This window comes from Urocitellus parryii, chromosome 12 (genome assembly GCF_045843805.1).
Source record: "Urocitellus parryii isolate mUroPar1 chromosome 12, mUroPar1.hap1, whole genome shotgun sequence".
Taxonomy (NCBI): Eukaryota; Metazoa; Chordata; class Mammalia; order Rodentia; family Sciuridae; genus Urocitellus; species Urocitellus parryii.
The window spans coordinates 45707249-45721702 of NC_135542.1; the positions used below are offsets into that span (position 1 = coordinate 45707249).

At 39.5% G+C, this 14454-nt stretch overlaps 1 protein-coding gene across 2 annotated transcripts; it reads right to left on the minus strand.

Annotated features, from left to right (window-relative positions):
* Positions 1 to 3314: 3314 nt before the first annotated feature.
* Ttc32 (tetratricopeptide repeat domain 32) lies at positions 3315 to 14454 on the minus strand. Of its 2 annotated transcripts, none has more exons than XM_077791969.1 (3): positions 14125 to 14454; positions 10473 to 10639; positions 3315 to 3563 (listed from the first exon to the last, which is right to left on the minus strand). In XM_077791969.1, exons 1-3 carry the CDS (start codon positions 14274 to 14276, stop codon positions 3442 to 3444), a joined length of 441 nt encoding a protein of 146 aa, XP_077648095.1. In that variant the 5' UTR covers positions 14277 to 14454; the 3' UTR covers positions 3315 to 3441. The 2 variants fall into 2 exon arrangements, with proteins under 2 accessions (XP_077648095.1, XP_026262220.1); XM_026406435.2 differs by lacking the exon at positions 3315 to 3563 and adding an exon at positions 3571 to 9665 and having other exon boundaries at positions 14125 to 14427.

The window sequence follows — 14454 nt, forward strand, 5'->3', positions numbered from 1 at the left end:
AAGCCAGGACAAGTTAGTCATCCTGGAAGAAACTCGGGTGTAAAGAATAGAATTGGGGGCTGTCTCCTAATTTTGGCTACAGCCTCACTGAACCACCTGAGGGTCTCTTTTGGTAAAACAGATCTGCCTGTCTTGAAGGGATATTATGCAGCTTCCATGTTGATACATGGAAAATTATGGACACTTGCCTTATTGGAAGGTGCTTTAACAGATCTCTCACCCTCCTTCTTCCCACCCCTACTTCCAATAGGTTGTCTTCCCCTGGACCTGGGGTTTAATCTGAAATCACTATTCTCCTTCCCATATCTGTAACCAGTGAGCAGAAACCTGGTGGGGTTGGAATGTCTCCTTTTCCCAAGGTCCTTCAGGCCAGCTTCCTTTCCTATAGCCCACAGTTTGAGACATGTGCCTCCCCGCAACTCATCTATGGTTTGAGCATCCTGTTTACTTTGGGGACTTGATTTGGGTGCCCATAACATTTTTCTCTGAGTTAGACGCTGAACCTATGCATAATTCCACACAGGATTGGATCAAGGGCTCCAATCCTAGAGGATGGTGCTGGGCAAAGAACTGAATACTGGTGTGGGTCTAAGGTTTGGTGTCAGAAATAATGAATATATGTGTAACTGAGGGGCTCCCCTAACTGGAAGTCACCACTACTCTTCCAAATTGAGAGAAGAACTGGCTTTGGACATAATTCTATTGTTAACCAATCACATAAACTTTAATCCAGAAGTCCCTCTTCTGTTGGTCTACCTGTAAAATGAAGGAGCAGACGACTCCTCTGGTTCCTTCCAGCTCAAAAGTTCTATGACTGATGAAAATTGTATGCCCATGAAGCAAGTCCAAAGGAATTATGTCTGGCGATTTGAAAGTTCGCAGCCAGCCCAAGGAGGAAGAGCACAGGGGGCAAGGACGATCTGCTCTCCAGCCCAGAACTCTTGCAGCGGCGTTAATGGACGATGATGGAACACAGCAGCGATTTATGAGAGTTCATGAGCAGGAAGCCTGAGGAGGCTGTACATTAGTCATGTCTGAGATTCCTTCTCACTGATACTGCAAGCCTAAGGAGCCAGCACGGCCACTGCCCAGATGAAGGACTTATTGATCCAGAAAAAGGAAGTCAGCCAGCATGCTTTATTTTAATAGCAAATAAAAATGACTTTTTCCAGGGAGGAAACCCACATAAAACTATTGGAGACAGAATTCTGGATCAAGTCAGGCTGTGATGAGATAACAAAATTACATGGTATTGCCAGTCTCCAATTTGAAAGAGGAAGCATAACACCTCTCAAAAACTCAGTCCTTCGAGGCTGTTACAAAGGGAGGTCTGCCTCCAGCTGCCCTGTACTGCTCCCAGCCCTCTCTGATTGTTCAGAGACGGTAGGGGGAACAAAAACTGTTCAATGACCCTTGGACATGTATGACCTGGGCTTAGAATAGGGCTAAGTGCCAAAAATTTACACAACCAACATGGCTCCTGCTCCCAAATCCCCATTTTGAAGAACGAGATGAACACTCATGGAATGAAAGAACATAGGCTGAATGTTATGGAGGGGTGGTTCTCAAACCTGAGTGTGCATCAGAATCTCCGGAGGACTCATTAAATCACAGATGGTTGGGCCTCCCTCCATGGAGTCAGACTCAGTTACTTTTCAGCAGGGCTCAAATCTTCATTTAGAGCAAGTTCCTAGTTCCTTCTGGTGCTGCTGGTCAAAAGACCACACTGAGGATGAATGCAACAGGCCAGTGCTTCCCATGCCTTAGTATACATGGGAACCACCTCGGGATGAGTTAGGCTGTAAAGTCTGATTCAGTAGGTCAGGCACAGGCCCAAGAGGCAGCATTTCCTTCTTGCTTCTGGCTTGCTAGGCATTGAACCCAGGGTTTCACACATGATAAGCATACATTCTACCACTAAGCTACACCTTTTCTGCATTTCTCACAAGGCCAGGTGATGCCAAGGCTGCCAGTCTGTGGACCACATTCAGCAGCCAGGGTGCTCTGTCTAGACCATCAGTGTCACAGAGATTGGAGAATGGGGGTGAGTGGGTTGATATTGGTGTAGAAGGTTTAATGGGAGTTGTTGGAACTTAGGCTAGTCCTTGAAAAATGAGACGATTTAAGTAAATGAGAAAAAGAAGGTGCTCCTGGAGAGAATACTTAGAAAGGCAGCAAAGGTAGAAAAGTGGACACCGGCCATTGTCACACGCTGGTGGAAGTGACAGATCGAGGCTTGGGGCTCCACGTGCAGGCGCCTCACTCCATTTGTGTCCACCTCACCCTCCCCATTCAAGAAGCTGGTCCAATTCCAGTAAGTCTACTGGCAGCTGGTCTTCATGATGGAAATAATTACTGTTCTGTGAGCCCCAGACTGACAGCTCCCATTCCTGTCTGCTCAGCCAACTTGGATATTTTTTCACCTGGCTTGCTAGTAATGGTTTGTTGTTTGGCAGCCTGAGTGACTCCCACTTTTCTCTTCCAATCTCAATTCAGAAGAGCCTCAGTTCTCCAAAAGTTGAGTGCCTGGAAGCCACACAGGGTGGTAATGAATTTCTCAGCAGGCAGCCAGAGCAAACCAGCGTGTTTTGTATGGTGCTTAGTCATGGGTTCCTTTCCTGATTCAGTCAGGGTCATGACCAAATAAAGAAACACAGCCCTCTCTCTACCCTCCCTTGCCTTGGAAATCTTTAGTTTATAGGCTAAACCAACAAAAGACCCACCCTTTTCTTAATAGAGCTTCATTTGTGGGTGCGAAAACACAAAAATACACAAAAGGTTTGTCGCCTGAAAATTGGATTATTTATTGGGTACTGTTCTTGTTTCCAAGCCCTGCCCTAACAAAATATCACAAACTGGGTGGTTTATAACAACAGAGATTTGTTCTCTCACAGTTCTGGAAACCAGAAGTCCAAAATGGAGACGTAGGGAGAACCATGCTCCTTCCAATGACAGGGAAAGAATCTCCTCAGCTCTTCCAGTTTCTGGCAGCCCTGGGGGTTCCTTGACTTGTGGCAGCATCACTCCAACTTCTTCTGCCATTTTCATAAGGCCTTCATGATGGAAGGCCCGTGACTGTATTCAAATGTCCTTTTCCTTATAAGAACACCATTCACATAAGGACACTAGGAATGGTGGATGAAAGATCTGGCTTCCATCTACATCATCTTGACTAATCAGATCTGCAGTAATCCCATTCCCAAATAACATCTCATCAGAGGTATCTGTGGCTTTCACATATCTTTATTTTTAAATCAATTCAATTAAAGCCATCACAGGTACCTGTTACAATGCTGTATTTTTTTAAAAGTCCCTGCTGAATTTGACCTCTTAGAGACTTTCTTCCTCTAAGTTAAACCAGAAGTGTAAGCTGTTCTAAGAAAAATGAAAACTTAACTACAAATTGGGTCCTTTCTCAGGGTCTTGTCCACCTCATACCTATTAGCCAGTGATGAATCCGCAAACTCTAGACAGCAAGTGCACAAGCAGATTCCAATTGAGTTGTTCCTTGAACCACTCCACACAGTTGAGGCTCTTCTGCCTGCCACACACAGTCCTAGGGGCTGAGGGTATAGGAGTGTACAAAGCAGACACAGACCCCTGCCCTACCTGCCAGTGGGAAGAAAACAGGCAGACAAAATACACAAAACGTGGTATGGGTAGATGGAAAAAAAGTACAGGGACATGAGTATGATCGGGATTTGCAATTTTAAGCAGAGTGGTCAGAAGAGGGCCAGAATAAGGCCAAGGGGCAAGCAATGCATGGCAGGAACAGCAAGAGCAAAGTTTCTGGGCACTAGCCTGAGATCTACCCCTCATTCTGGTGACTGTGTTGAAATATACTTTTCAGATGAAAGCAAAGCAGGAGACTTGTAAGGCACAGAGTCATATCCTGGGATGAGGAGATGGAAGTTGCTGGAATCTGGGTCTGCTACTGGTACACTGAAATTGAAGTCAGGCCTGAAGATCTGGTGCAGTAGAGATGCCATCAGCTACAGGCCCAAGACTGAAAGCTCAGTTTGGGATAAGGTGAGTTTTTGCCACATCAACTCTACTTTAAAAGAGCTCTATAATTAAGTGGAAATAGGTTCAAAACAATAGACTGCCAAAAGAAGATATTCAGAGGTATTCTTGGTAGTCAAAATTGCCTAGAAAAAACAGTCACTAAGGTAGCGAACAGAACTAAAAGTAATTTTTAAAGAAGTAACTGGCAGGAATCGGAAAAGGAGCTTTTAACCCATGGCTTCCCACTGTGTTGGTTAGAAGTGATTACTTCTGGAGGGGAACGTGGGGCAGGGTCTTAATTCTTCATTTACACCTCCTTGACTGTTTTAATTGTCATTTCCATATCCATAAATATACTTTATGACAAAAAATTGGCAATCATTTTTAAAATGGTTTTTAAAATTATAGGCCTAAGAAAAATGAAGTAGATTTCTATGTCTTCATGGGGAATAATGGCCAAGATAAATTATTTAAGTTACCGAATAATGGTACATACAACATAATCCTTTGCATGTGTGTGCACACGTGTCCATGTATATGTACAAAGAAAAAGGCCTGGAAGGGCAGATATGAACCATGGTGACCCAAGGGAGTCAGAAAGGGAGTAATGGGGAAACTTTCACTTTTTGCATTATATTCCGCAGCTTTTGCTACTTCTTAAAGGAGTACTTTCACATGTGTTTTAATTTAAGATAAAGGTCTTCCCTCTATTTTGCTTTACCCAGAACTCAATTAAATCTCCACACAATCCAAACAGGATTGAATATTTTAAAGAAACAGGCAACACAAAAATAGAAACTTTCAGTCCCCCTTTACTTTTATACCTGATAAAAAATAATAAGGACATAATAATAAGCTCTCCTTACGGTGTTTATTTCTTTCAATAACAGTGCTAAAACTTTGAAAAGTTAGGCACGGCTCCTAAAAGAACACGGAATGAAAATATGATAAATGTTTAACTCATTAATGAAAGAACCACCCAGGTGATAAGACAGCATTTGAAAAGCTAAGTATTTATGGGCAATGAAGAACTGGGAATAAAGTTGCCAGGTTAGATGAAAAACTGGTTAACATTCTTTAGGGCAACAAAACCATAGCTTTTAGGGTTATCTTTTCTACCAGACAGTTCATTTGCATCTCCTCTGAACAAAAATTGACAAGTTACATGTAACCTCAGAGTCTGGCCCCCAGTCAAGAGTAGAATTAAACAGTCCTCGGGTGGGTCTGTTAGACAGCTCAGTATGATGTCGAAAGAACATGCAATTCCTCCTTTTGCCTTTTTTCTAAGTGTTGGATGCTGTTTCTTAACATAAGATACAAATTTACATACTGGCAGCCACAGTTTTAAAGTTTCCAAATGGAGTTTGCTCATAATATTAATCTGCTTTTCACCATCCTTTATGTCTGTTTTCAATCAGAAAGAAAAATGACCAACAAGGAATTCTAGCATTGCAATAATGTTGCATTATAAAAATGAAATATATTTTAACATCATTTGGATACTTACCTTGATAAGTATTAAAACATTTTGTGAGCAATTTAAATTTTTTATCAGGACCCAAAAAGTCTATATATCTGCTTTGAGTTGATGCCTGCCCAGCAACAACAACAAAAATATCAAATTGGTACAAACTGCAGTTTCAGATATTTGTAAGGATTTGGGGCAGACTCTGAGCAAGTTACTGAATTTCTTAGTTGCAGCTTCCTCCCCTGTGAAAAAAGACATTCTTCTCTGCCCTGCTACACGCATGACTGTATGCTGATCCACAGTGCTATACCATGGTTATGTACATATTCACAGCCCATAATTTCTGCTTTTTTACTTCCTTACAGGGTTTTTAAATTGTCTTTTACTACATGGATTATTGTTTTTACCTATGAACTGTTTTTTAACCTGACAGTTTTTCCAAAAACTGTATTTATCATCTTCCTTTCCTTTTCAGAAAGAGTAAAATGTGGTCTTTTGAAGTTTCCTAACATTATATATGAAATGCAACAAGTCTCTCAGTCTCCCTTCAACCCCCGACCAAGTGCCATTTGGCCATTTGTGATTGAAATCCCCTTCCCCTAATTTACTGTCACATTTTTGAGAAATATAGGAAATGTTAAAATCTGAATTTATGTAGAAGCAGTTAAAATTACACACTTAGCTCACATAGCAACAGCACAGTCTGCTTTTTACTAGGCACTTGAAAAGTTAGAACACATGTATGTCAACAATCAGTTTTTTAAAAATAACAGTCTATTAGCCCAAACACCCTAAATAAATTCAACACCACAGCTGCAGGCAGAGACATACCTACTAATTTCCTTAACACAGCTTCTAGCCAAAGACTATCACATGAAGCAAATTAGGATCATGCTGCATATTTGGACAAAACCAGAAATGGCATCTTTGATCTGTTTTGAGCATGTGCTATTATGTTTCTGAAGCACACCCATGCTTGGTCTTTAATTTGCCTAAAGGTGCTTTTCTGTGTTATAACACTATTAAGTATAGTTTGCATACAGAAAGAGCACGAAACCCAAAAAGCTTGAAAAATAAATGGTGCAGAAACTGAACACACTTTAAAACCATCTAACTGTATATTTCAAATAGATGAATTCTATCTCAATAAGGCTTTTTTTAATGCATTTAAAAAAGTAAACATTCATGTTATAACAGTTTATGTGAAAATTGCTCACTTTCCAATGGTTACACTTGTTTTCATTGTTGAAACAATTTGTTTTCCTGTGAAAAGTATTATGGAATAAAATGGAATTCATAATTCTTCCAATTAAAAGTAATACAAATATTTTTTATTTAATGGCTTTTCAGTTAGAAAAAGCATTTTCAGGGACAAATGGAAGTTGTTAAGCAAGAGATAGGTTTAATTATTTGAAACTTCTCGTTAAATTTTTAAGGGGACTAGACTCAGCAGAGATGGGCTGTTGAGGCCAGAATATATACTGAACTGATTTGCCCTGAGTGGTGAGGATAATTATATTATTCCCACTGAGAAAGACTTATGACCTACAAAATGGCAGAGGGCCAAGCCTATGTTTAGGATAGAGAAGCTAGTAAAAGACAGAAACCCAACATAGATTCAGAAAAGAATAATCTGATGATGACTAAAAGCTGACTTGGAAATTTAAGCTTGCTTTCACCAGCTGTACCATAGTTTGCTATCGTAAAATCAGTCCAGGGTTTTGTTCAGTTCCAGACTTCCGAAAAAGACAAATAGCTTCATGCTTCTCAATTAGTGCTAAGAATAACTTTGTAATCTCAAAAGTAACATAAGTCCACTTATTCTATTTTACTGTACTTTGAGAAAGACAATTCTTATAACAAACTATAATTCTCTTCTACTTTGTTTTTGTAGAGGGAAAAAATGGAACAATTCAATTTAGGCACTTTTCTAGTAAGAAAATGAAAAGAACTGAACAAATTCTGAAGTATGGGAACAATAATGAACATAAGAGTATCTTTAAGGTAAATATCAAAGGTATTATTTAGGCAACCAAAAATTAGAACCCAAATGTATAATGCCTCATTTTGAAGACCATAAATGAGGTAAATGTATTATTCCCTTGTTATTTCCAGTAACAAGAAAAAAAATAAGTCCATCCATTCCCAATAAGGTAGTGCTGATTCTGAACTTCACTGATATTTTTCCTTTAAAAGGATGAAGAAACTTTGAACAATAAAATCCAGACAACCAAATGAAATTTTTTAAACAATTTTTCTTTTTCATATTATATCTGATCCGAGGCAAGAGTAAAGTAAAGAGTATATAAGCCAAGTTATATAAGTGGCATTTAAGTATTTGATTCTCTTGAACGGAATAGCTTTAAGCTCTCCCAAGGTCTAGAGACTTTGCTTTTTAAAAAAAAAAAAAGTTTTCTTAAAAGGGATTTTTCTGTCTTCATGCAACTTTATAAGTTCTTTTAAAGACTTTCCAACAAACGAAAAGATAAATCAAATTGGAAAATGTGACTAATTCCAGAATATAGACTTTATTTCTGGCCATCTAACTTAATTTCCTCTTCATAGTCATTCACCTGCAGCCCAAATTCTCCATGTGTCATGCCAGATATTATTTATGAACTACAAACAAGACAATTAGTTTGTCTGCTCCGTGAGATCTCTTTTACTTAAAAATTAAGAAAATTATTAAGGCTGATGATGGTTATTGCATCTCAAAAGGCCACTGAAGCTTGGCTGCGCCTTCCTCTGGAGACAACAGGCAAACACACTTTCCTTTCTCCCCAGGAGGGTAATTTCCATTCCAGAACAGCTTTCCTGCAGCAGCAATCAACTAGTTTGGTAGATCTCAAGATGAGGGTCTGTATCTTTGAAAGCCAAACAACAACAATAAAAATATTCCACTATAGATGGGACGTGCTGGCTTTGGCTTGTTTTCCCTTCAAGCTCATCCCAGTTCTTGAGTCTCATCAGAGCCCAATCTCTTGTTGGCAGCACATGATAAAATGGAACTTTCAAAGCTTTACATTTACCATGTGTTTCTGTCAAATCCTTACCTCTCTATCCACCCCACCCCACCTGCAAAATCATTAATTTGAACAGTGCTATTTATATAGTAAGTATTCAGTAAAAGTTGATGACAATAATTATGGTCATTATCCAGAGACAGAAAAGTATGTGCAATATTTAAAATTCTAATGTCTTATCAATGATTTCTAGAGAAAACTAAGTATAAGTTGAGTTCTTTCAAACTGCTCTCCTGCAGGACATATCTTTATTTTTAAGCCCAAAATGTCTGTGTATCCTGGTCACATAAAACAGCTTTACTCTCAAAGCAAGTGGAATGGGGAAAAAATGAGCAGGGGATGAATGATTCTAGATTAAAAGAAATCAGAGACATAACACAATGCAATGAAACCTGATTGGTTATAGACTCCGAAATAAAAATCTACACATTTTGGGAATAATTTGGTAAATCTAATTTGGACTGGATATGGAGGGCTTTGTGACACTTTAATTCATATTAGGTATTATAATAATATTGTGGTTATAACAAGGATGCTTTTTATTCTTGGAAGGGACAGGCTGAAACACTTAGGGGTGAAGTATTGCGATGTTTATCTTATTATGAAGTGGTTCAGCAAAATGTATTAATTTTAGACATAGAGGAGAAACAAATGTGGCACAATGTTAACAACTAATGAATCCAAGTGAAGAGCTTATAGGTGTTGACTGTATTATACTTACAACTGTTCTACAGATGAAAAATTTTTAATTATAAGTTGGGAATTTAAAAATTAAAATGTTCCACTGAAGAAAATACCATACATTTCTTTAAATATTTTACTATAATTATATGCAATTATACATTAATATTACGTATTTACATTCAACAGTTTCTCAACCTGAAATTAACAACTTTAAATACATGAACTCTCAGTACCAATGCATGAATCTTTTTATCTTAAATATAAATCAAAGTAGCTATTCTAAATTAGAGCCCCTAGACGCAGATGTAAAGATCATGAATTAACATTTCAACTGAGTTAAAAATTTCAATAATTTTTTTCAGTATTTCTTCTTTGTTTTTCTTCTTTGTCTAAAATAGTCTGTTTTAAGCTCAAAATAGCATCTTGAAATCCAGGATTTAAGTCTAGTACTTTCTTGAAATCTTTCAAAGCATCATCAAAATATCCTGTACCAGAACCCAAAAAATAAAAGAGAAAAAAAGCTGAGTATTTGTGAATGTTATTCATAGCAAAATCTGGATATACAACTTTTATGTTTATGAGCTTTTGACCACTTGTAGTATACCAAGTTTTTACTCTTAATATAGGGGTGTGTAAATTAATTTTGTGTGTTCTTATGGCATAATTACACCTAAAATTAACTATGGAGGGCTGGGGGTAGAGTGCAAGGCCCTGGGTTTGATCCCCGTACAGCAGAAAAAAAAAAAAAAAATGAAGTTGGCTGTGGTTTATTTATAAGATTTAATAGGTTATGGTTAAGTAGCATAAGTCCTAAAATTTTAACAAAACTATACAACTGCAGTAAAATTGAGAAATAGGAAATTAGTTTTATTTTTAATTTTAAATGAGAAACAGGATCCACAGTCTCTTTAATAAAGGGATCTGAAACTTCTTCACTTTCTATTGTCTCAAGGGTCTTCAGAGATCTTAACTCAGAAAAGTGTCACAAGTGACCATCTCCATCACCTCATTATGCAGTTGGGAATGCAGAGGCACAAAATAATGGGGTGCCCCCCACTCCTGCACCCAGGTCAATTCCCACCCCAGTGCTCCGCTGTGATCTACAATGGCCATCAAAAGCCTAAAATAAACTCAGGTACTCTTCTTCCTTCCATGCTCCAAATCTAAAGTTTGTGTTACCTTTAAAACTTGATGAGTGCTACATTTGTTTCACAACATTTAATAGCTCTGAAATAACAATACAATCAATGAAGGAAAGCAAAAATAAAGAGATAAATTTAAAAATTTCTTACCCAGCCTATACAGTATCAACCCTCTGTTGTAATATGGAACTTCAAAATTGGGTTGAACTTCTATGGCAGATGTGTAGTCATCCATGGCTTCAAAAAAATCAACCCTCAAGTACTTGATTTGCCCTCTGTTGTTATACGCAGTAGCCAAATCCTCAGGGATGCATTTGCTTTAAACAAAAAGTTCACATTAAAAACACAGTATTACCAAATTCCTCTCATTTCTATTTTCATATTCTTTTAGGCATTGTCAAACTTCATAACCTATAACATGCTTTGTCTATCTACACTGAGAAATCATGCAAGTAAATAAGGAACTGAAATGAATTTTTGTCTAATCCCATTACTTTTGTAGGGCTACAGAACTAAGATGTCAAACTGAAAAGCACATGAATTTTATAGGGTGCTCAACACTCCTATTCACTGCCAACATGTTTTGCTGAATATAATATTAAAATGACTTCATTTTCTAAGCACACACCAGCAGGGCAAAGAAGACAGATCAAATCATGTTGAGCAAGAAGGGAAAGGCAGCCCAAAGTTCAAGTTTGCTACGGATGGATCACAAAGTGAACCACCAAATTTACTGTCAAAATTTGAAGTGACCTTAAAACAATGGGACTTGAAATCATTTTCCACCAAAGAAATAAATACTAGTTAACCCTAGATGAAAATTCAATACATTGATTCCAGAGAGTGATCTCCAGCCTTAGCTGAAGAACACCAGGCTGGCTCCTGAAGGGAGGGTAGATTCCGGTTAACTTGGGAGTTCTGTGTACAGAATCAGTTCTGCCCGTGATAGGCTCCAGAGACTGCCCCAAGAGCTTGAAGTGAACAGACTTTCCTAAGGGGACTGGACAACCTGCAGTTCCAAGAAGCCACCAGTTCAACAGGTCTCAGTCCCCTCCCTATTACTTGAAACTCTCTGTATTGGACAACTATGCGCACAGAGAATATTAGAGATTCTTCTCTGAGTCAGAGATGATTCTGTTTCTTTTTTTCAAAAGTGACTCTCAAATTCAAACCAAACAGGAGCTGCAGATTAAACTTATCTGTCATTTCTTCATTATACCCCATAGTGCAAAGTGTAGTCCTTAGAAAATATCTGTGACATTGGTCAGCTACTTAACATATCAATTCTTTATCTTACATAAGCACTGTAACCACTGGTCAGCTGAGGTACTCAGTCTAAGTTTGCTAAAAATGGAGAGGAACTGCCACAATTTTAGAAAATCTCTGTTTCGTAAGCCCTTACAGATTGATACAAGACTACTTCTAGATGCCACTAACACCACTGTTAAAAGTTGGAGAACCAGAGGGTACAGGCCCTACATCTGTCTGTTAGGACACTAGTCGAACTGCTACCCAGTAGTTTAAAGAAAAAAAAGAAGTGTCAGGACTTCAGTAAGGTTTTAGTTATAAATTTGAAGGTTCAGAGTTTTGCTATAAATTCTTATATTCAAAGGATCACACAGAATGTTCAATTTAGTTAGATCTCATTACAACAAATTCTAAAAGCCTACTTTTTCATGCAGAAGTTTTGCTTCCAATTTTAAAGAAATGGGATAACAGTTGACACTGAAATTTTTTTTACGTTAGGATTTCTGTGAAGATAGTATTTCTTGTCATGAAATTTAACCAAGTTACCTAATCCAAATGTGGATTTTTAGCATTTGCTAGCTTTGGCAAAGACAAAGTACTTGAAAATTAGATTACAGCTATGATTGCACCTTTGAATATTAAAAAGAAAATGTGATAAAGCATTCAGAGTAAAAGGCATTTAAAGATTGCAAATGGGGGCTGTGGTTGTGGCTCAGCGGTAGAGAGCTCACCTACCATGTGCAAGGTCCTGGGTTTGATCTTCAGCATCACATAAAAATAAAATAAATATATTTAAAAAAAAAAGATTGCAAACGGTGTTTCAAAACAACTCAGGGCCCCAATATTTTAAAAACAAGTTTAAACTCTGAAGGATATAGTTAGAGGGGAAAGTTAACAGAATTTAATTTCAATTCATGACTTCCTAGAGGAATTTTAGAGCTGTTAGGAAAGTGGAGGCTTATTTTACAGATGAGAAACTGAGGCTGAGAAAGGTGCAGTCCTGCAGCAAAGCCAAGATGAGAATACACACATGATAAAGTCCCTTCAAATAAGCCACAGCCAATTTTTTTTCCTGTGTTGGTAAAGGACCAAAATTACATTTGCTATGGACACTTGGGTTCTGGGCTGAGACATGCAATGGAGGAAGTCTACATGACATCCACATAAGCTACTACTGAATATATTTTCAAACCTACTAGACAGGTCTATTCTCAGAGATCAAAACAAGGATAGAAAACTAAGTTTCCTATGTTTACCTTTTTTTTTTCCCAAGGGGGGCAGTGTAAGGCAGAGATGGTGGCATCATCTCACTGTCCATTCCGAAACTTTATTAACTATAATTCTAATGTATTCTTGAGAGAACAATTTTATCTTTCTAGTTTAATTCTATATGAGTTTAACACGGTAAAAATCAAGTCTTCGGGTTTTTTTTTTATTAAACTTCAAAAGACTACGGGCATCTGAACAAGAAAAATCAAATCCTCTAGGGCAGAGGAGGAGGATGGTGCAGATCTCTCTCAATTGTCAAGGAAATCCAACCAGCCCCTTTCTGTTCTTTCCTCACCTTGGTCCACTCTACACCATCAACAAGTACGACAGAGGCAAAACTTGAAGCAACAACAAATGCTACACATCCAAGCATAAACCCCAAAGATGTTCTGGACAAGTGGATGTGGGCAGGTGAGGCCGCTAAAATCACAAAAAAAAAAAGAAAACAACCAGACTTTACATACTTCCTAGCAGAACCACACACATCTGCTTATAAAATGTTCTTGCCATAATGTTCAATTAAACCTCAAGATTTTACTACCAATTCACAGATGACCACGTTAAACGACATCAGAGGGATGCATTCAACAGATCCAAAATATGGAAACTCTCAGGACACAAGATTCAGTTTTCTCAACAACTAAACTGCTGGGGGGTGGGGAGGAGGAGGAGGAGAAAAAAAAACACGGAGGAGGGCATTAAAGATTTGGAGTCCAGATATGCAACCTCACCGGAATCAATGGCTAATGACACACCAGGCAGTAACAGTAAAGTACTTTAATGGCCATGGCAATCAGGAAAGTCCAACACTGACGGTTATTTGGTATCAAGGATATCACGGTTACTTTTTAGGAATCCTTAATGTGAGGAAATGCCTTCCTAAACACCCATGAACCGCGGTCTGTGTTAACTGACAACGTTTAAGCGAGGCTGCGGCTGCGGCACGGTGTTCCCACGAGCCACCTCCCCCCGGGGCTCGGATCTCGGCTAACTGCGGACGACAGCCCGCTGCGCTCCCCGCCTCGGGCTCGCGGAGAGACCGGGCGGCCGGACCAGGGGTGGGGGGCGGAGGAGGAGGCAGAGGCTGCGCTCGCGCGCGCTCCCGCGGCGGCTTCTCGAGGCGGGCTCCTGCCTCGGGTTCTCCCGGCCACGTCCTAAGCCTCGCCTCGGTCTTTCCGAAACACAAGCGGCCCCGGAACTCCGGTGAAGTACCGTGGGGACTAGACGATCCCAGCCACGCACCCTGAAGCCGAGACGCTGTCGCCCCACCTCTCGCGATAGTTACCTCCCCGAACGCGGGCCGTTGGGGGCTGCACAAGCGCCCTGGCGAATATAAGCGGAGTACAGCGCCTCGGCCTCCGCGTACTCGCCCTTGTCAAAATGAGCCTGGGCGAGTGCTAGGGTAGCATGGCTTCCTTGCCCTTGGTGTCCTTCCATAGCGGTCGAAGGCCTGGCTCTCGGAGGGGAATAGGGATTTACTTCTGAGGGATTAGAGGCGGCGCCACAGAACTCCTGCTGCACCCCGGAATTTAGTTTACAGAACCTCGGCGTTAAGGGGAGGAAGTTTGAGTCTTGTGAGGACCCTTCTTCTCGCGAGATAATTGGTCCGCTAACG

What these genes read in the sequence shown, in the direction of transcription:
- Ttc32 (XM_026406435.2), bottom strand. Translation starts at nt 14,276, where the DNA reads ATGGAAGGACACCAAGGGCAAGGAAGCCATGCTACCCTAGCACTCGCC. An exon ending in AACGGCCCGCGTTCGGGGAG is followed by an intron (nt 10,640 to 14,124) that starts GTAACTATCGCG and finishes TTTTGTTTAAAG; the next exon opens with CAAATGCATCCCTGAGGATT. An exon ending in GTTGATACTGTATAGGCTGG is followed by an intron (nt 9,666 to 10,472) that starts GTAAGAAATTTT and finishes GTTCTGGTACAG; the next exon opens with GATATTTTGATGATGCTTTG.